This window comes from Heliconius melpomene, chromosome 20 (assembly GCF_056956725.1).
Source record: "Heliconius melpomene rosina isolate 202511_hmr_F chromosome 20, ASM5695672v1, whole genome shotgun sequence".
Taxonomy (NCBI): domain Eukaryota; kingdom Metazoa; phylum Arthropoda; class Insecta; order Lepidoptera; family Nymphalidae; genus Heliconius; species Heliconius melpomene.
In genome coordinates, this window is record NC_140408.1 from 6,335,545 (window position 1) to 6,357,721 (window position 22,177).

Genomic DNA, 22,177 nt, shown 5'->3' on the forward strand with positions numbered 1-22,177 from the left:
AACAATAAAATAATTTAATATAGTAAATTTAATAAAACTTTTTTACATTTATATACAATATGTGTAATAAGAGCAAATAAGAGGTAATTACATATATCAAACTTTATTTTCTTAGTCTAGTAACAATTACATTAAAAAAATATTGGTTGTATTTACAGATAACAGTAACATAGTTCGTGATTTTGAAAGTATCAAAAGTTTACGTTATACATATAAAATTATCTATCCTGCATTCTTGTAATTTCCACATTCTGCGAATTATACAAGAAAACTATTTTCATATTGAATGAGGACGCATATCAACGTATCTTTACTGTGATTTAAACAATTCAAGTGACCAAATAATATTTTAAAACAGCACAAACAACGTATAGATCACTGACGTTTATTCTCTGTCTTTCACACATAACTTTTGTGTCATTGCACCTTCTGAAAGTAAAAAAAATGCATATAATAATATATTTTGACGAATATACTTACTAAAATAACGATTAGTTTTATATTTTACCAATAAGTGAAATCACATATTAATACCGGTCCACCCTTATTTTCAACAGGCTATTCTCATATGGCTGTAATAGATTTCCTTTGAAGTTGAAGCGGTATACGGTAGTTGAGTTAAAAGAAAAGTTAACTTACCATTGTTATTTCTGGAAACAATGCGCTAAGGTTAAAGTTTGCTCGTGATGCTACAGGAATTCCGGATAAGGATCGATCTACATTAGACCCAACATTTTGTATATTCGACTGCATTAAATGGCTGTTAAAGAAATCTGGTTGATATTGTGCTGGCATCTGGTTTCCCATGTAATTTGGAAAAGTCAACTCTTCTGACATCATATTTTGATGTTTTTTGCTTTGCGTTTTATTTTGCCAAAACAAATGAGAAGAATCATTCCATTCGTCAACTTCATTGCTTAATTTAGCTCTTTTACTTTGATATTTTTTGCTGGATTCTTTTTTAGAACATTCTAATTTATGTTTCGCAGCAGTTTCTCTTCTCGAACTTTTATAATTGGGAAGATCTTTTTCTTGATATGTTGGTGCATTGCTTCTGAGTTTACTGTCACCATATTTGTGATTAGTAGTGTAATTATTACATTCTGCACTTTGATTATAATCTACAAAATCTGTAGAGAATGGTGCGCTCGAATAGTTGCTTGTCATTAAATTGCTACTGCCAGGCATAAAATTGGAATAAAAAGAATTAGATATGGTATTTGTTGTAGAATTATACAATGTTGTTCCTGAAAATTGTTGTCCAGCGTAGCTATTATCTGAATAATCAAGTATAGGTGGAAAGTGTGAAACTTGAGCAACTCCACTGTCTTGGGAAATATTGAATTCATTATATTTTTGAGGCATCATAAACTTTGTCCCACTATTGTCGTGCAATTTTTGACTACAAGATGTACCACCTCTTATTAAAGCTTCGGCTGAATAACTATTTTTCTGTGTTTTTGAACTCTTATCAGGTTTATTAGATTTCGCTTTGGGCTGCGTAAAATGATTAATGTTTTCAAACGTATGAGAAATCTTCGTATCACCAAAACCATAACAAACTTGTGGATGATTTTCTAATCGCGTTTTCCTGTTACCGTCATTTATAGAATTAGAAATATTTTGCTTTGATGATTTTTGTGCTTCAGCTATTAATCCATGAGGCCGTATAGACATATTTTCGTTAGACCGATTCATTAATTGGGTGACGGACAGAAAATTTGCACAATTCTGTAAATCAGTATGTGGTAAAGTTCTGTTAAGAGCTTCATTTTTTTTCTTGTCGTGAGGTCCTAAAGCTAAATCCCCAACAAGTGTAGGTAAATTGATAGGAGGAGGTTCCATACTTATTTCTGTTGTACCCGCTGGTCTTGTTGTTGGCCACGTAGTAAGTTCCTCATGGTTAGGTTGGGGAAAATGGTGCATATTTATAGGAAAGTAGTTAGCATTATTTTGTACATGTTTTTTGTTTACTTGTTCATTTTGAGTATAAGGTATTTTAATATTTTCTTTCAATTGAGTTTGATTTTGGCTGCAGTTATTTTGCATAGGTCTAATTTCAGACGTCATCCAGTTAATGTGCATTTTACTAGGAGATTTTTTGGTGTATTTATCAACTAAATTATGAGCAGCGGCTGAAGGCTGCTTGAGAGGAACTTCACCAGTGTTTTCACTTAATTGTTTAGCATCAAACGGCTTTACAACACTAGCTTTTAGGTTAATATTTGTTTGTAGGTGTTCTGTTGTAAAATAATTTTGTTGTTTAGAATTAAAATGTTTTGAAGCGTTATTGTTCGTGTGTATCGATGCAACATCTTCCGGCCATAAATTTGTGCTTTGGTTATAAAAAGTAGTAATCTGTTCGGGAAATGTGTTAGGTTTACTATTTGAATTTTTCTTACTTGAACTTGGAACTAAAGGAACATGAAATTCAGGGTTGAAAGGATTATAAGCGTTCGAGAATGGTGTTGATGTATTAGTTAATATGTTATCTTTATGAAAAGTATTAGCACTAGTTGTACAATTTACAAAATCAAAACCTTTATGGGACCACCCTAAATCAATATCGTAAGTTAACCTAGAGGTATTAATTTTCATAATATTATCGTCAACGTTAGTGAAATCTGTTTTATTTTTGTTTGAGTAGTTTTCCATTGCACACGGGTAAAGGCCTAAGGTATTGTATTCATGGCCAGATGAGATAGTGCTAGTACTATAAATACTGTTTTTGACTGTATTGAATGGGTCACCTTTGTAGAAAATATTATTAGTTGTGCTACTATATGTTGTTACTTGACTTGTTCCGGATTTACCAACAGTGCAATCAAAATCTATTGTAAATGAAGCGTCAGTTAAGGTACAAGTGGTAGGTATAACGGATGGGAGGGGTAAGTTTAAAAAGGGATTCTCATTAGCGACCAGATTCGAAACGGAACTAGACACTTTAACCGCAGCCGGTTTGTTACTTTCGTATTTATGTTCACTGGACTTAGTAACCGGATTATTAACATTAGTACTATTTTCATTTTCAGGCTTATTATTTAGTTTTGTTTTATTCTGGGGTACATTTGTCTTTTCAAAATATGAAACTGGTTGAGTTAATGTTTCAGTTCTTTGATGATTTTCTTTGGAGTTATTAGCTTGAGTGTCATCTGCTGGACTGTCTGCTCTATTTCCACTAACAAGAGGAAATGACATTAAAAATGCCGCCGTAGGCGAAGCAGCCAAAAACTCTTCTGCCAATTCTAGCCTGGCATTGCCTCCGTCTACAACGTTTTCGCATATTGTAGTATCTAATATATTTTGTATTTTATTATCTTTACTTTTAAATTCTTGAGTTGGTTTATCGGGAGGATTTTTTTCAGGTTTATTATCTAATGTGCTGACGGCCACAGCCTTTGACATATTCTGTAGCTGTTGCTCGGGAAGTTTTTTGCTGATTGCTTTAGTTGGAGATGGGTCAGAACATTTTGAAAGATTTAACAATTTATCACTGTTATGAGTTTCTTTCGTCACAGTATCTTTTTCAGTTTTATTTTCAGGTTCTATATCACTTGGTGGAATATTTTTTTTTGTTTTGTTACTATCTTCATCAGGTGATTGCATGGAGTTTTCACTTATATTAGAATTGCTAATTTCTATATCTTCGGTTTTAGAATTTGGAATAACTTCTTTGTCTGGGTTAGAATTTTTTTTATCAACACATTTATTTTCTGAGTTTTCGTTACATTTTTTGATGGTTGAATCTGAGGCCTCCTTGATATCTATTATCTGATTGACTTTTTTTGACCCCTTTTTTGGTGCACTGGTTCGAACCTTGTTACTATTTCTTTTTGACTTCTCTGACAAAGGACGAGAATAGGCTGATATGGGTAATACATTAACCATTGTTGTTTTAGTAATATCGTTACCATTTCTACCAATAACAGGAATGGTTGTCGTTTTATTTATAGGTTGTAAATTGGCATCAACTAAAACAATAGTTGGTGGTTGTGGAAATATAACTGGTCTTTGTGGAAAAATATATGGAGTTGCAGGTAACATAACAATAGTATTTTCTGAAAAATAAACAAAAGAATAATTAGTATCTCAAAAAAAATATTAATTATACAGGAATTGTGGAAATTAAAATAATAAAAAATAAGAAACATACCTTTTTTTGCTTGAGTCAATGGTAGTAGCTTAGGTAATTTGGGTGGAAATTTATTTAATAAATTGCCTTTCTTTAGATTTTTTTCAGAATCTTTAATAACTTCTTTCTCTTTAACATTTTTCTGTTTAGATTTTTGCACCATCAATAGTTTAAGATATTTATTATCTGTAATCAAATGTGACATTTTTTGTTTTTCAGTCAGTCAAGTGAGATTTTATTATGAATAATTTTTTTTAAAATAGAATATGGAGTAGACCTCGGTAGAGAAGGGCCATAGCGCCGATGGGAGCAGTGCCCATAAATGTTTTGCAATATAATATACTCATGGTTAAAACATTACATAGAATACTTACTTTGATTTTTTTTGTTCACTCCAAGAGCCGCCTGTAATGAAACATCTTTTCTGTCTAGTTTATTTTTTTCAATCGCTTCTAATTTTATTTCTAAGGCCAGTATTTCTGCTTCTGTAAAATAATATAATCTTTTAACATCCATAATAAAAAAAGCTGAAAAATTTAGTGGGTTGAAAGTGTTAATTATAGAAAGTATGGATTTGAATGGAAAACTTCTTTTTATTGTGAATAGTCCATTTATCCAGGCTGAACCCATTAGATACATTTATTATTTTGATGTGACCAACTGTATATCTATTTTAAGTGTTACTTTGGGTGATTTCAAAATATTTTAAAATAAAAGAAAGTTTGTAACACTCTATGAATGACATGCGGGTACAGGATTCATCTGTACAGAGTGAGGAGCTCAGAGCAGTGACTTGGATTTGCAGCTTAAGTGTAGGTTTAACTTACTTAATTGTGTTTTTTCATTAACAAAATTTGTTAAACAAATGATTGCTTTTTGAATAACCTCAATTTTTGGATATTGCACATTATCTGGATCTTCTAATGCATTGTTGGTTTTATTTATTGATTTCACTAGCTCTCCAAGTTTTGATATAGCATCATTAAATTTTAATCTCCTTTGACGTTCCCATTCTCTACACCTACTGTAAAAAAAAATTATGTATTTACATTACTTTCTAGGCATATACAATAAATGCTGTTATATTTATTAAGCCTTTTTATAATTATATTTATAAACATTAAAATACTGTAGTAGTTTTACTATTCTTGTATGTTTTTAGCTTCTTATGATACTAATAAGTGTCTATTACACACTTAAATTATTATGCAAGCTTAACACACTAAACGCTTTAACAAAATATGAACGACGTGGTTTTGAATTTAATATTTATTTTATTATTTAAAACGCTTTTGTGTGTATTAATGAACATACAAGATACCTTGGAGTTCGTTGTTTATTAGTGGTTTTATCCATTTGAAGTAATACAACAAATCAATTCTATAACGCATTAATATATACAGAAACTTGTTAATAGAGTTATTTTCGTCATTAAGTTTCTTTTGCTCATATAACTATTATAAGTGATAAATAATAAGTAACACCAGTACATAATACATATTTTGACAATATATTTGGCATTTGAATTTGACGAACATTGACATCAGGGATGCCCGATGTTCATCGATTTTCGATTAATATCGATGTTAGCCGGTAAAAATATCGATATTGTAACATCGATGTTAGCAGGAACACATTCATTCAAAATTATTATTTTTTCAATAACTTTTTGATTTTTGTTTTAATTAAATTGTAGTTGTTAGGGTTCCGTACAAAAGGAACCCTTAAAAGATCATAGAATGAAAGGTACTAGCGAAGATGTTACGATGAGAATGAAAAAGAACTTACTCAGTTGGATTCAGTTCAGTTGGAATGAGTGATGAAAGAATGGAAAAAAAGATTTATAAAGAAAAAGTGGGCGGGAGGAGAGGTAAGTCTCAACTCGGTTGACCTTTGAAATCAAAGTATCAAAGATACTGGAGAACTAGACCCCCAGAGGGCACGTATGAAGAGATTGATGACAGTGGACGAGGCGAAAGAGATATGCAGAGACCGCAGCCTATGACGCTCAGCCCAGCCTATGTATGGGGATACAGTGTAAAGCTAGTAGTTGTAGTAATAGTAGGAAATAGGTATGAAGGGTAATTGCTATTGTCGATTTCACATAGAATTGTATACGGTAGCATAATTGTATTTTTCACTTATTAAATGAATATTGAAAGGATAGGTTAATTAAGATTCAGTATGATAGATTTTTTTATTGAATTGAAACTTATTAACAAATAAAGAAAATAAATGGTCCAAAAATAATCACTCAGAAATCGTACTACCTTGTCAAATATACATTAATTAATATCTTCTAAGTACTCTGTTCCTTAACAGTATTATACATAAGTTTTAAAAAATATTTGTTGAATTGATATAAAATTTTAATTTGAATAATTTTAATTTAATTTGAATTAAAAATTTCTAATATTATATAATTTTAGTACGGTACCATCTATATGTGTATATTCAAATTAAAATATATATCGATAAAGTTGTACAGCACTATGTTATTTTTGTGATTCATTTTAATTTGTGATTAGACAGAGGGCACCTATTAGACATTTTGTATTAATCAGAATTTGTAATCAAGTATCAACGTCTTTTGAAAGCTTGTCGAGTTTGCACAATTGCATTTCCTTCTCAATTTGCTATAGAGTTGTTGTGGTTTCTAATTCTGCTTATTGTTGTAAAATTTTAATTAAAACTATTTGCTTCACTTAAATTCAACTCGGGGTGTGTAAAATATACTTTGTAATAAAAGATTTAACGTGTAACAGAATATTTTCTAAACCTTGTGCAATAGTAAGGCGCTATCAACATGGCTCTATATCCATCATTAGAAGATATGAAAGTGGATAATATGATTCGAGCACAAATGGCTCAACCAGATATGGCACAGCCTTCTTATCATCAATCCTATCATACACCAGTGGCGGCTTCTCCAAGCGCACCTAGACAAGTATATCCTGCTCTTGGTGAATATATGGGATTAGAACTGTCACCAGACATTATTGCTATGAATATGCCTGAGTATCAAATCCAAACAGTAAGTTAAGTTTATAGCTCATATTTACTGAAGTATTTTTATTTACACATACTTTAAATACATATTTAGCTTTATACCGTAACCTGCATATAGCAGATAGGCAAAGGGTACTTAGTGTTAAAAAACTTCATTCCTCACTATCCACCCAATTTTCTAGATATTGCTTGTTGAGTGGTGGACCTCAATTCTGCGCTTTCTTCTTAGCAGAGGGAGGAAACCAAAATACACTATGCAATATTAGTGTGTGTAGGAATCAAACTTACAATCTTGATTATATAAAGATGCAATTTCATTCTCAAATTTATATTAACTTTTTCTAAAGGTACAACCTATTGGACCGGTATCTTCTATGATAGCTCCACTTTCTTCACAATCTTCCAGCATATTGAAGGCAACTGTGACTCAAGGAATAAGACAAGTTATTCTTTGCAAGGATAAAGATGGAAAATGTGGCTTGAGATTGCACTCAGTCAACAATGGTATTTTTGTATGTTATGTTGCGGCTGGTAGTCCAGCAGCGCTAGCAGGATTGAGATTTGGTGACCAGATTTTAGAGATTAATAATGTAGCCTTGGCTGGCATGACTATGGAGCAGAGCCATGCCCTATTAAAACAAGCACCAACAAATGGCATTAAAATGGCTGTTCGTGATAGGTAATTATGATAGTTTGATTTGTAATTTTCCTTGTATTACTAACATTTTTTAAACAATTTTCTATATTTTTTTTATGTTATGTGCCTTTATATATGATCTGTGTGTGTGAATACTTAATTAATTTAATTTTATATCATTGCAGCAGAAGTAAAGAGAAACATTCTTCAGTTTAAACTATTTTTCTTTGTTTTCAATTTACTATGTTATTTCAGGCCTTTTGAAAGAACAGTTACATTGCACAAAGATTCTCTAGGACATGTTGGTTTCCAATTTAAAGATGGAAAGATTGTTGGGCTTGTCAAGGATTCTTCAGCTGCACGAAATGGTTTGCTCACAGACCATCAGTTACTAGAAATAAACACTATTAATGTTGTTGGTATGAAAGATAAGGATATATCAAAGGTTATTGAAGCCAGTCCATCTGTCGTAAATGTAACTATAATTCCGCACTACATTTACAAGCATATGATAAGCAAGTGAGTATATTGGTACTGTTCTATACATGCATATATGTAATTAATCGATAGTACTGTTATACTTATATATTAATAATTTCTTAATATTTCTTTACAGAATGTCAAATTCATTGTTCAAGGATCTGGACCGCACTCCAGCTGTTTAAAAGCAGCAATGGTATATATTCTACGTAATTTCTCTACAGAGCACGAATTATTATCTTATTTTAATAAACAAAGCACATAAGTTTAGTTTTAAAGTATAATACATCTAAGGTTATTATATTTTTTTTATAATTGTACAGGTTTTTCCTATGACAAACCAATACATAACTTTTATGACTCATGGACAAAAGTGATGTATTAATCTGTTTGAATTCAATATAACTGTAATTTTTACTATTGGTTTATTTTTATTATTTATAAAAAAATTATAATTTATAAACAACAATTAAAAATTGAGCACAAAAAGACCTTAATTTAAAATTTGACCCTACCCTACACATATAGTTTTTATTTAAAAATATATATATATTCACTAGCTTTTGCACATTTTTGCCATATAATAAATTTATAAATGATAATTTGTAACATTTAAGTAAGCAATTATTTTAGTCAGTAGGCTGTGAGATCTGAAGGTGACTTTCTATTTGTTGGTGCAGTTTGTAGTTGATAATCACCCATTTCTATATTATTCTATATTGATATTATAATTTTTGGTGCTCATTTATATTAAAACTGCCGATTACTGATTATTACATATTTATGTAAAACATACTACTTTACATTAAATATAAACAATATTTTATTTGATTTTGAATGACATTTTTTAATAATATATGTAAAACAATCCTAACTTTATATATGAAATATAATTTAGTTTATCAATAGAGAAATATAATGTTGAAATTATATAATAAATAACTATTATTAACAATTGAATTCCGCCGCACATTACGTAACATATAGAAATTTGAGGGGTATCGGAGGAGGAGGAGTGTCTTAATGTTAATACGTACTAGGTTTCCTTTGCCAACCCTACTATTTGCGGGAAAAAGAAATATTAACAGACTCATAGCATTAGGATATTTAGCATATATTAATAGTTTCTTTCGATAACTGTTAGCTCACATTCCCTTAATAATGTAGAGTAGTACTGAAGCAGTTAGATTTTTTACAATTATTTATGTTTACTCTCATGTTTAAGCTTATATGAAATAGTTGGACTATATTTGTCACTAGGATTTTTTGTTTGTACAAAAAAAAGTGTTATGAACAAACTGGTGCAATTTACTTTTATATTTGAATATTTAACGGTCTTTTCAATATTATTATTTTTTAAAATCTATTCCTGCATAACATTTTTTGTTAGAATAAGAGTATTGTAAACAGTTATCATTAAAGATTTTTTATATAGAGATATTATATTTGTGATGATTTTATAAAACAGAGAGATTACTGTTAAAACGTTTTTGTAGTAGAAATTATAAAATAGTTTAATTATTATTATAAAAAAAAGTGGCCATTTCTTTGGAGTATTATCTTAGGTTAAAAGGACAACTTGATATCCGATCTAATATTAGAAATAATTTGAAAACTAAATGAAGTCGAAACCATTTCTAGTTTTGTTTGATTTTTTTTGTTATGCAAATTAATAATTACCGATTGAAATAGTATGATCATACATATGTCAAAATAAAACAGTTCTAGAATAAGTATTTATAAGATTTTATTAATGGAAATAAATATATTACACTTATTCTGAGTTTTTTTAATATTTACTATTAAATTCAAAAATGTCTAAAAAGGTCTTACAATTTGTAAGATAGTATAAATTATAAAAATATTTATTTGTATTGCATAAGAATATACGCTTTAAAATAGCTCTAAAATATCATAAAATTGTAACTCTTACACAAAAGTTAATTATATTTTTGGATTACAGTTTCTCTACTAAATGTTGTTATTACTAATGTTAATATATTATGTCAAATGGATTTTGAAAAGTCCAATTCGGTTTCAATACAATTTGTGGACAAGACCAGGATTTTGGCACAAAAAAGCTGTCGTTCTCTGAGGGGGGACAATTTTTTCGTGCGAAAAACTCCATGGCATATAAGCTCCATAGAAGACCTGAAAAATAGAGATATATTAAAATTTCTTATACAAATTAACGATTTCTCATTAAAATATATATTTTTTCAATCTTATTTTTTATATTACCTTATAGCATTGGACACCTACCTATATCCATTAATACTGGATATTTTTCAGCACTCGAGTTTGATGGTGAGTTTAATTTTCGTAATAGATTAAAATAATATAAGTAAGCAGGAAAGTGTCTCGGTAAGAACATTCTCTTGTCGTGGTTACAAAATTTTACGGATTAGACTATATATTAAACATATTAAAAATAAGCGATGAGTATGACTGTTAAAAAATAGCTCTATTTCTCTATAATATCGCAAATGTATTTCTTCAATTGCGATATGTCGTTTATTTAATTGATATGTTATGAAAACATTCTTCAATGTTTAGTATTATTGTAACAATAAAATATCTAGATTGTTATGATATCCGTCTGCATTCTAGAAACGCTACGTTCGTCTGTACGTATGGTATCTACGTAACAAAGACAGCTGTTTAAATCACTAACAATATAGAAATAACAAAGAGTGAAATGTAGATAGATATTTCTATAATGTTAAGAAAAATATTATCGTGGATAAATAAATATATATTAAGATAATATCTATCCTTTTACCCTTTAAATCTTTCAGGGTAATGTGTCTTTCGAGTTATAAATACAGGCCTTAGACATGACAATAATCAAAATATACCAAAGCGATAACCAGACGTGTTTTATAAAGAATATTTTTTTTATTAATCGACGAACTACTTGTCAAGAGTGGGGTTGGAGAAACGGTGGCCAAATATTAAAAAAATCCTTTAAATAAGAGATAAAGTTTTGCAAAGTTATATTTGAGCGTTAACTTAAATTTGTCAACTTTTAGAAGTTCTATTTCCCGTTGACCTACAATCATAAAATTGGTACAATGCTCTTGGTGGGCAAGTCCGACTCGCACTTGGCACGTTTTTTATTCAACTAATAAACATGAGAAAGATACATACCATTTCCTATAAAAAAGCAAAGCCACATCAAAAGATTGAAGGTACTAGGAAATCTAAATCCTATAGTATCTGTCAAAGGAAGCATCAGAACGCCCACCATTCCAAATTCTATCATGAGTACCGGGTAGAAAAACCCAAAGGAGAGTGCTAATATTACTTCGTGTGCAGCGGCAGAGACCTTAAATATATTGATAGTTTAGTGTTTATAATAAAAGATGTATTAATAAAAATAATTAAAATAATTATATGTAAGTATTATCATATTGAAAAAATGTCACACAGCTTAAATAAAAACCACAAATATTATCGTAGTGTAGGTAACATAAAACTGTACTTGATGAATGTGGCTTCAAATCCATTGCAGGTACTTTGGGTGAATAGTTACTTTTCCCAAAAAAACTAAACTAAACTACTGAAGCTACTACTAAACTTCTAAACGTCTATGAAGAAGTTATCTTTTACTAGCTAAACACGTGCATTGGCTTATTTCGCAATATGTTATAATTTGAATTATTATTATCAATTTGGTAAGTTTGGATTGTTAACAATTTATCAAAAATATGCAATGTACTAACCAAAAATACAATTACAGTGGCTATAGCGCGACCTGCGACTGGAGCTAGAGGTCGATAAATATGGTCGCGGAGCCAAGCATGCACTACGAGATTCCAAGCACGGAAATAATTGGAAAAGCGAGACTTAGTCCACCAGTCCTGAAAAGATAGAATCAATGTAAAGTAATATATAAAAAAAACAATAAATGTCCTTATAATCTATACTAATATAATAAAGCGGAAGAGTTTGTTTGTTTGTTTGTTTGTTTGAACGCTAAGATCTCTGGATCTACTGGATCGATTTACTATGTTTTTGTTTTGTATGAAAGCTGCATTCTTCAGAAGTGCTATAGGCTATATAATATTACATTACACATATATACTAATAAATTAAAATACTTTCTAATTTGACATGCAATTTATTCTGCCATGTTAATAACAACCGTCGCGTCGCTACGCGACCGCGTTCGTTACCGCGTCATTTTGATATTCATCCTTATGAAAATAAATATAATAGTCACTTTTAGCATTTCATCTAGATTGAAATTATATTTTTGTAGAAATTATATTCTTATATTTCAAGCAGGCGTAGCCGCGTCCGGGTCCGCTAGTAGATAAATACAATCTTACGATTTTTTAGTTAAGGCTTATTAATAGTAGTATAACTGTATAAATAAATTGATAAAGATGTTATATGTAGATGTACAATATATGCATATGTCTACAAAGATGCGTATAATTTATATTATAGATGGAAAAAAATAAAATATATTTTATTAATAAAATATCTATACCTAGTAAAAAACATACACAGTACCCACTATTAGTAGTATAGACTATTAATAAAATATTAAAAAGCACAATAAATTACATTCCTAAAAAGAATTTCTTTATGACCGACACACTTATTCAATTTTCTTTAATTCAGCAATTCAATTCCATTTATACTCTTTCCCAAATATAGCGTTGGTAAATACTTACTTAATACCTATTGATGTATTATATGTAAGTGAGTAATGGAAACGTACCTACGGGCTACGGGCTACGATACAATAAGTGGACCAACTGGGTCGAATGTCAGGAATTTCTCAAGCTACCTTGCACTGTAGTTTGAATAGTGATAAATTAGTGCATTTGTACATGAAGTAGTTAATCACTATGCTGCATTGGACTGCAACTTGGTGTAGATAAAAGACTCGTACTTTATTCTTTTAGCTTTTAAAGTTCACTAGAGAACGAAAATCAAATATATTATTGTGACTTTATTTTGCTACTTAGATATGCTGTGAGTGCCTTCGTTGTTATTGCTGGTTCGAATTTCAGAGCATATTATTATTTTTTCAATCTATAAATATTTCTTAAAAAACTAAAGGGAAGTCTATGAAAAATATTTTGTTTTTTCATGATTCAATTATGAAAACATTCTATGTCAAAGTTGTTAAGTAAAGAAGAGATACAAAAATTTAAGTATTTCTATGTAAATTATACATAAATTATGAAGATGTCGCTTTTTACTTAAAAAGACATTATTATTATAAATAGGATTTGGTGGGGTACTAAGGAATTCAATTCGACAAATCCGGATTATCTAAATATTGCGAAGATGGTTTGATACTGTAGTATTAAAAGTTAACATTTCATAGACGTCAACGATAAATAATTTAAAATATAAAGTATAGAATATGATACAGGTGTTACTCGACCTGTTGCATCTTTCCATTTCACCCACGTATGTTCAGCGATTTTCAGTGGTTCACCAGATATTTAAGAGTTTGTGATTTTTTAGAAAAAATCAGATCCTTGAAGAAAATTGGTAAATACAGCCCGACTGTTATGTATATACGAAAATACGAAATGATAAATAAATAAATGAGAATATAGGAATATATAATAGTCATATATTAAATGTAGAAGAAATATGATAAATAATAGTTCTACACCACCTACTTAATAAAACCATATATTTATATGGTTTTCACAGAAGGAGTTGCATAATAATTTGAAGTGCGCTTACCTCATAAAACAGTCTGTCACCAAACTTCAGCATTTCGGCAAAAGCATTGTGCCACGCGTGCAAGAGGCAATAAAAACCACACAAAAAGGAAATGACTCCTGGCAGCACACACGCGAACATACCTCGCACTACAGTACCAGCCTCGATCTAGGAATTGTAACTCTTTTAAATAATATTCTTATGAATACTTATAGTTTAAATTATTTTAATAATATTATATTTATAAATATTATATATTTTTCGACATAATAAGAATATAGCAATTAATTATTGGAATAAGATAAATTAATAGATACTTTTTATTACTTAGCTCTTCACGCAATGCATCCAGAATTTGGCGGAAAGTAGGAAGTGGAGTGTCATAACACTAGGCTCCCTCTGTCTACCCTGCTACATGCAGGAAGGTGAAAAAAATGAATAAATACCTATATATATACTTGCGCATATCGATGTGTGCAATATTCAAATTTTACAATAAATATGCTATAAACATGCCAAATATCAATTATTTATAAAATAAAAGTATGAATTTACTCACTGTAAATTTTATATGATCTTAAAATTGTATTAAAAAAAAATGTATTAAATTTATTTGGAGGCCGTACACATCCCATGTGAAAAGTAAACTGTTTTAGCATTATTGCTCGGGGACGTGTCAGCAATTATGTTAACACGAAAATCTTACCATAGGTTCTTTTCCGTAGTCCGACCAGTACGGTAAAATAAACCTTTCCCATAGAAAACTGTTGTAAAGTATTATAGCTGCTACTTCTAGAAAATGGAATACAACGATTCCCCAATTTATTTTTTTCGTTCTGAAACAAAAAAAAATAAGGGATTTTCTTTAGAAATACAATTATTATAGACTGTTTAATGTTGATACTAATATTATAAAGCTGTAGAGTTTTGTATGCACTTGGGTGGTGGTATCAACTTATACGCGCTCTAGAAACACTATTTCACATTTACAAGTAAATTTTTTGTACCGTCTACTTTAACTATAAACATACTTGAAGAATACAATACAGTGAAAGCTAATAATATAATAATTAATAAATCCTTCCTGGTGTAAGCATTCAATAAATTACTTAAGATATAATTCTATAGAGTTCTTTATGTATTCTATTTTAAATTGGCTCAACATTTGGTTGTATTTGAGTCGGCAGAGGAATAAAGGGCTCGAGAGGATTATACTCCACCATTGCCATTCACTGTGTTGGAGATAGCGACTTGGGACTCTATTACAACACAAACATAGTGTGGGTTTGTAATGTAATTGTTTTAAGGGATAATAGGTTTTCTCAGCAGTGGTGGACGGAACCGTCATGGAATTTTTAAAACATATTTTGTAGCAAATTTAATGAGATTTACTTATTAATGCAAGTCATAGATTTTATTATTAAAGTGTACGGATATTCTTAAATAATTCTAAACATGAAATGTTAATATATATATTTACCTTGGATATTCGTCCCTATAGATGAGTGTGGGTGCAAATAGAAAATATACATAATGAGAGAAGGACGGCAGTGGAGTATTACCGTCATGACACCGGGCAGAACAAGCTGCTGACACTGCCCATAGCTTCATTACGAATCGGAACTGAAAACGATAAATGTTAATTAATTATAATTTAAAATATTATTTAACTTTGATTTTAACTTTAGAAAAAAAAAAGAATAAATAATAATCTTTACGTTTGTTTTATATATATTTATTTATTGAAGCGTTGTTATAGTAATAGTATTCAGTTTTTAAGCAACCATCACGTGGCCGAAATAGCTCAGTTGGGAGAGCGTTAGACTGAAGATCTAAAGGTCCCTGGTTCGATCCCGGGTTTCGGCATTGCTTTTTGGAAAATTTTATGAATACTAACCTAGTTAAATATTTTTTTTACAGTATAAATGAATAAATAGTCCTATAATATTCATTGTCATTAATAGTAATAATAAAAAACGCAAATTATTTAATAACCTGAAGTCATTATGCTTCGTAGATAATTAAATACATGAAAGTACCTTAAAATCATTAATGTTGATCACAGGGTACAATATAAATGTGACTCGGGGAAGCGATGTTCATTAGAGTGATATTTTAATGAAATAAATGACGTAGAGTAAAAAGAGAGGGGTGCCGGCAGGTGGGGCTGGTATGTAGCTAATGAGGTTTCGTCAGATCCAGCCGGCGCGATGCCGTTATTTACTGGCCCTGGCCACGGTCCTGACAAGGGTCCCAGCTGATTTATGTAACATTTCACTTTCGACACTGTTTTGCCGCTTAATGTGTTTTTACCTTTTTTCTACATACCGATCTACATTATACCTAGAGTAATATCATCTACAGGAGGTACTACATTATACCTCAATATTGATTACATTACTATATAAGTACACTGAAACTTAAAATAAGCATTCTTTATTATCTAAGTTTACAGAATCAAATTATTTACTGGCGGTAGGATGGAAACTACTGTAGTTAATTTCCTCGATACTGAGTCACGGCATATAACTAAAAGCTATGGAAACTTTACTAAACTTCACTTAAATAAATGTTTTGTCTAATTAACCTCATCACCTAAACCCTCCCGCAAGTCAAACTTTATATGCTATAAGGGAATCTTGTGCTAAATAAACGTTATGTCACAACGGCGTACTGGGGGCTTTTATTATGTGAAAAGTTGATTCGAGATTTATAGTAACGAAATTATCAATCCAAAAGTCTACCTGTTTATTAGAGCTTTAAGGTTAAATTGTAGCTTAAAACGTAGTTGAACCAAGATGTCTAATTAAATAACAAGTAGGTACACAATCCATTCAGCAATTGCGGACGATTTTGCGATTTTCTAGTCAACATAAAACAGTTTTTTCGCAAAACAATGTCAGATATTGTTAAATAAAGTAAAGGAATTCTGTATGGAAAGAATGAGTATAAAATCCAATAAATGTCATCGCTTCTGTTTGGGAGACGGAATACCAATTGGAATAAATATCCAAGAGTGAGAAAATTACAAGATAATTTTATTATATCATTTCGAAAAGGCAAAAGTGCCTCATAGCTTGAGTTAAGACTTCAAGACGTTAAACGGAATTATTTTGAATTTGGTCAGGTAGAGAGAGGCGCTTTAAAACTACACTCGACTCGCAAGTCCTAAGCACTGTTCTAAGAACCTCATCTTGCAACACGATGGGCCCAACGGACCCATACGGTGAATCCATGGAATGCTAAGTGGTTTCTTATCTACGAGCATGTGTTACGAGTTAACGTAACTCCTATTTAATTTGGCTTATAATCTTACCATTTCACACGTAACAATAGTTGAAGATCCTACTGCCAGGTGGGTCCCGCCTAAATCCCGCGCAGGAACTGCTATTATGATAACTTCCAGTGAAATCACACCAACAATACCCATTAAAGTCCATATTTTGCGTAGTCCTGAAATAAATTTAAACATATTTACTAAAAAAAACAATATGTCAAATAAGACCATAATGTGGCCGCATCTTGGTGCAGTTGTAAAGCTGATGAGTTTTTATACTTAAAATACTCTCATTTTCACAGTCTGTTGAGACAAAGCATGTACTGGTAGTAGCGTACAATGGAATGCTTTGAGAGTAGGTTTGCTTATCCTCACTCCTTACAAGATGGGTGACGTTTAGTTTTGATGCTGATTGCTGAACCAACTTTTCAACAAATTAGGTATTAATAAGTAGAATGACGTGATTAAGCTTAACTTCACGTCACGTCTATGAAGTCTCTCTAGTGACGTGCATTCAGTAGATGACGATGGGCATGGCATTATATGTGAGCAGCCAACTGATTAATTGGCAACAGCGTGAAGCTCAGTGGCCTCTTGCAACAAAAGGTCTTCCCAACGCCTGAAAGATCAGTTGGTGACGTCTATATCTACTACATCTAATGCATGATATAGATAGAATATATTAACATTTATACATAAATGGTAGGTAATTTTTTATTTTAGTTGTTTTTTTTAATTATATACAGCTTAAGTAGTTAAACAATTATTATTATTATAGAGTTTCACCTTGTGTAGCAAAGTAGGAGGGAGGTTAGTGTTGAGACACTCCACTCCGCACTTTCAGCCGAATTCTACATACATTCATTCAAACAACAACGACATGAGTAAATTAATCATGATATATTGTAATAAGTATTTATTGATTTAGCAAATTGAAAACATTGATGATGTAAGAAAAACATTTAGGTCAAAGTTGGGCCAATAAATATAACTGCTCCACTTGGCAAGTTTTGATAAATAATAATTTGATATATATTTTATAATATACATATAGATTTAATTATATATATTTAAATGTTATTTTCCACTCTTTAATTTATCTTATATTTTAGGTACAGTAGAATAAAAAAAGAACTTAATTTAGCATTTTGTGTTATTGAGATATTGTGCATTGGCCTTAGGAACGAGGTGTTAGTTTTAGCACTTGTTAAGACTAACACTCCGTTCCTAAGGTGGCAACCCGGGAGGGTTGCCTCGCTCTCCCCTGCTATGCACATTGCACAATTTTTGCGCTTTTATTTTGTACCTGATTAGATTTACAAAAATTCCCAATAAAAAAAGACGACAGAGAACAACAAAGTATTAAATTAATAATTAAATCAGCTTCAAGCTGTATCTCGCACGCAGCAGGGTAGGCAGAGGGAATCAAGAGTCAAGACACTCCGTTCCCCACTTTCTGCCGGATTCTGGAGGCATTGCGTGTTGAGTAGCAGAGATCAACGCCGCGCTTTGCCGCTACACCAGAGCGAAGAAATGGAAATATAAACGTAAATAAATATTTCACTTCTTCGAGTGGGTATCGAACCCACAACCGTCGCGTTACAGTCACACCCTTGTGTGACTTTATAAGTAACAAATTCCACCAAATATTCGTTATTAATAAAATCAAATTTCACAAAAATACTTCACTGACCTGAATAATTTTTCAGCACTTTATGTACAGCCGCATACAACTTCAAGCCTGGGTAAAAAGCTAGAGCCACCATTAATTCAAACAACCATAGCCTGGCACCACGTCTGATGTCCCCGAAACCATACACCACCGACGTCACACCTATGTTTATTCTGGAATGTAAAATATTAATTTATTTTTATTTTTGTTACATACATATTTAAATCTAAATAAAATAAGAATCTATGTCATTAATTACTTAATTTCATAACTTTTTGGTTAATTAATTGATTATAATATAACATTGTCTATAAATTAATAAGCTTCCTTAACATTTTTACATATTAGACATATAAATAAAATGGAAATTTAATAAAAATATCTCTTTGGATCGTTACCCAAAGCTTTCAGGACCCTTATTGATCCTGTAAGCTTTTCATTAGCATACAGACGGACGCGGTTAGGGACAGACTTAAGTGTCTATTTAAAATTAAGCAAATAATGGAAATAATAAATCAGAATACCCGAAATGAGTTTTTTAATATGCTTGTGGTATTTATTTATTTTTATAATAGATTATAGTCCATTATGTATTAAATGTAAATTTAAATTAGCTTCACGCTTTATTCAGCACAGAGCAGGGTAGGCAGAGGGAACCTAGTGTTACTTACTCTTAAAGCAAAAAATATGTAACATTACTTACATTTTCTATTTTTAATTTTTATTGTAATATGAAAATGTATAACTATACATATTATTAATAATAGAATTTAGCTTTATAATTCTTACTAAAAAAGCGTTATTTATAATATGACATGTACGAAAAAAATATTTTTTTCATTTAAAAGCTGAGAAAAGTTCATGGTCACTTATTTATTAAAAACAATTTTTACTTGCTTTCCGCGTTCTATAAGATCGTATATCACTGTATCACATAGCAATATCACTAGGATGACAACAAAAATGTGATAAATTGCTTTTATATGAAGGGAGTGAGATATAAGAACTGTCAATGGAGACTCCCGAAATGTAAATTCTGGTTTTTTTGTCTTCTCATCTTGAGTAACTGTCCCGTTCTGTAACCTATCTGCTGTAGATCTTCGTAGACTCATTTTCTGTAAACATATTTCACAGTTAAAATAATAAAGTTTTGTTTTTCACTTAAAATATCAGAATAATATTTATATTTGCTAGTCATAAGCAATAAAAAAAACTATTATTTGATCTGGCGTATCCTCTTTAAGGAATACACACAAAAGTAAACGTTTCAAAAGTCATTCACTCTCCTCTTTTTAATTCTGCATTCAATTTTATTTAATATAAGCACAAAAAATTAAAACATATCTAATTGATTGTATAAAAAGAGTGCACAAACTCAATTACAAAAATAACTGTATCGATAAGAAGTATTTTTTAATACATCAAATTTAAAACAAACAAATACATGAAGATTTTTAGCATTTTGTTTTTGGTGCTATATTCACAAATTAACAATTAACTATTATTCCAAAGTAAAGTTCATTGAAAGATTAATTAAGTGATATTAATCTCTTGATTGAATTTGAGCCTATAAATTTGTATTACACGATGGCAGACTCGTTACTATTAATTAAATAATCAATACATAAATACATACCTAGAATTTTAGATGGACCGTGTTATTTATTTAAATAGAAATAAGGTAATTTACTTAGAATTATAAATGAATTACAATAGGAGTATTCATCTTCATAGTTTGTGATATTAAGTGAAGCAAATTAATAAGTTACTATAACATTGTAAGTTATCTACTAACCTTTCACTTTTGATAAGCACGAAGCTAAATTAAATATAACTAAATAAATATTTCGCTTCAACACTTTGTTTTTTTCAGATACATTATTATAAATAACAAATAGATTTAAAATATTTACTATTTTGAAATATAACTCATGACTAAATATTATATGAAGTGGAGAACTAAAAACGTTGCTTCTCTGCTACTTTGCAAGAGTTATTGACACATTTCTTAATATTTATTATTCTGGAGGGTATTTATACAAAATATAGTTTAACTTTAACGAACAAACGTCATATATTTAATTAAACCACTAAACGCGACTATAGCACTGATATAACTGATTCTTTATGTTTTAATATATTTTTTATCAATTATAGCTCATTTTAGTGATGAATTACTATCGTCCAGCTAGTCTACATAGATTACGTAGTTTGTTATGATAAATAAGTGCTATCAGATAATTACTTTAATATTTATTGTTAAGTTTTAGACATTAATTAGTTCTTCTAATCAATTTAAATATATATTTAAATATAGTTATAACTCTTTACATTGTTAGTTAAATAATTTTAAAGGAGGAGATTTTTACATAGTTCGGAAATATGAAGTATCGTTTTGCGTTATAATAGTTCAAATAAAATTGTGTATCATGCAATTATTGATAAAACTATGTTTGATTTTTTCTTCTATGGTGTTTCTTAAAACATAATTCTTGTTATGTAAAAATTTAAAAAGTAGAATCGGTAACTTCCTTAGAATTTTATAATAAAAATAGATATGCCATAAGAAAAATATTTATCTATTGTTAATTTCAAGTTAACTGGGGGCGTAGTGTCTTTACACTAGGTTCTCTCTGCCTACCCTGCTATACGCAGTTTGTATAGAGAAATATATAAATGGTAAAATCTAAACACCCGTCTATTGGTAAATCGATGCAAGGGGATCTACAGAAAAGTGAAGTGAGGCAATTATTTGTACGCTCGAGTTTACATTAGACTTTCATTTAGATTTCTGAATTTGTTTTCTACTTGACGGCTGTGAATAAATTGCAGAAGCGTCTCTGGAGTCTCTTCACCATAACATGGTTCCTAAACAAATTTAATTTAACCTGATGTGTTAAAGAATTTATTCTCAAAAGTAATAAACTAATATATATCAATGATTCTTATGTCTTTATCCAAAGTATTCTTCATATAAAAATGTACAATCTATATTAAGTAAAATAACATAACACAGTAAAATAAACATAACATAGTAAAATAAACAGAGAATATCTCATATACCCAGTCTAAATATTTGTAATTTTGAACTTAGGCCAAACTTTTATGTGAGGCCAGACGTGGTGCAGGAGCACAAAGTATAGTCATAGAGTAGACGCGACGGCTGTGGGTTCGATTCCTACTTGAGGAAATGAAATATTTAATATTTTCATTTCTTTGTTCTGGTGTCGAGGCAAAGTGTAGTGTTGAGGTCCTCCACTCATCACGCAATGT

At 30.3% G+C, this 22,177-nt stretch overlaps 3 protein-coding genes and 1 non-coding gene across 5 annotated transcripts; 2 read left to right on the forward strand and 2 right to left on the reverse strand.

Annotated features, from left to right (window-relative positions):
- Positions 1 to 5,656, reverse strand: LOC146527759 (uncharacterized). Its single transcript, XM_085204943.1, has 6 exons — positions 5,454 to 5,656; positions 4,960 to 5,156; positions 4,507 to 4,617; positions 4,154 to 4,318; positions 640 to 4,058; positions 1 to 429 (listed from the first exon to the last, which is right to left on the reverse strand). Exons 1-6 carry the CDS (start codon positions 5,486 to 5,488, stop codon positions 418 to 420), a joined length of 3,939 nt encoding a protein of 1,312 aa, XP_085061069.1. The 5' UTR covers positions 5,489 to 5,656; the 3' UTR covers positions 1 to 417.
- Positions 5,657 to 6,630: 974 nt separating this feature from the next.
- Positions 6,631 to 10,035, forward strand: LOC146527760 (syntenin-1-like). The gene is made up of 4 exons (XM_085204597.1): positions 6,631 to 7,166; positions 7,489 to 7,820; positions 8,034 to 8,297; positions 8,395 to 10,035. Exons 1-4 carry the CDS (start codon positions 6,939 to 6,941, stop codon positions 8,441 to 8,443), a joined length of 873 nt encoding a protein of 290 aa, XP_085060723.1. The 5' UTR covers positions 6,631 to 6,938; the 3' UTR covers positions 8,444 to 10,035.
- Positions 8,894 to 21,076, reverse strand: LOC146527761 (sterol O-acyltransferase 2). 2 transcript variants are annotated; one of them, XM_085204596.1, is made up of 10 exons: positions 20,700 to 21,076; positions 19,802 to 20,019; positions 18,926 to 19,077; positions 17,272 to 17,408; positions 15,436 to 15,578; positions 14,662 to 14,791; positions 13,977 to 14,123; positions 11,984 to 12,121; positions 11,409 to 11,586; positions 8,894 to 10,409 (listed from the first exon to the last, which is right to left on the reverse strand). In XM_085204596.1, the coding sequence occupies exons 2-10, from the start codon at positions 20,014 to 20,016 to the stop codon at positions 10,252 to 10,254; spliced, it is 1,398 nt and encodes a 465-aa protein (XP_085060722.1). In that variant the 5' UTR covers positions 20,017 to 20,019; positions 20,700 to 21,076; the 3' UTR covers positions 8,894 to 10,251. The 2 variants fall into 2 exon arrangements, with proteins under 2 accessions (XP_085060722.1, XP_085060721.1); XM_085204595.1 differs by lacking the exon at positions 20,700 to 21,076 and adding an exon at positions 20,541 to 20,684.
- On the forward strand, positions 15,749 to 15,821 carry TRNAF-GAA (transfer RNA phenylalanine (anticodon GAA)). Its single transcript has one exon. It is a non-coding gene; the product is annotated as a tRNA-Phe (tRNA).
- Positions 21,077 to 22,177: the final 1,101 nt, after the last annotated feature.

Bases quoted from the DNA above. Each gene is read 5' to 3' on its own strand.
- LOC146527759 (XM_085204943.1), bottom strand. From the start codon at position 5,488: ATGGATAAAACCACTAATAAACAACGAACTCCAAG. The intron at 5,157-5,453 runs GTATCTTGTATG...TTTTTTTTACAG, and splicing joins AATAAACAACGAACTCCAAG to TAGGTGTAGAGAATGGGAAC. The intron at 4,319-4,506 runs GTAAGTATTCTA...ATTTGATTACAG, and splicing joins AGTGAACAAAAAAAATCAAA to ATAATAAATATCTTAAACTA.
- LOC146527760 (XM_085204597.1), top strand. From the start codon at position 6,939: ATGGCTCTATATCCATCATTAGAAGATATGAAAGTGGATAATATGATT. The intron at 7,821-8,033 runs GTAATTATGATA...ATGTTATTTCAG, and splicing joins AAAATGGCTGTTCGTGATAG to GCCTTTTGAAAGAACAGTTA. The intron at 8,298-8,394 runs GTGAGTATATTG...ATTTCTTTACAG, and splicing joins TACAAGCATATGATAAGCAA to AATGTCAAATTCATTGTTCA.
- LOC146527761 (XM_085204596.1), bottom strand. From the start codon at position 20,016: ATGAGTCTACGAAGATCTACAGCAGATAGGTTACAGAACGGGACAGTT. The intron at 19,078-19,801 runs GCAAGTAAAAAT...TTTACATTCCAG, and splicing joins GATCTTATAGAACGCGGAAA to AATAAACATAGGTGTGACGT. The intron at 15,579-17,271 runs GTAAGATTATAA...TATCGTTTTCAG, and splicing joins CTATTGTTACGTGTGAAATG to TTCCGATTCGTAATGAAGCT.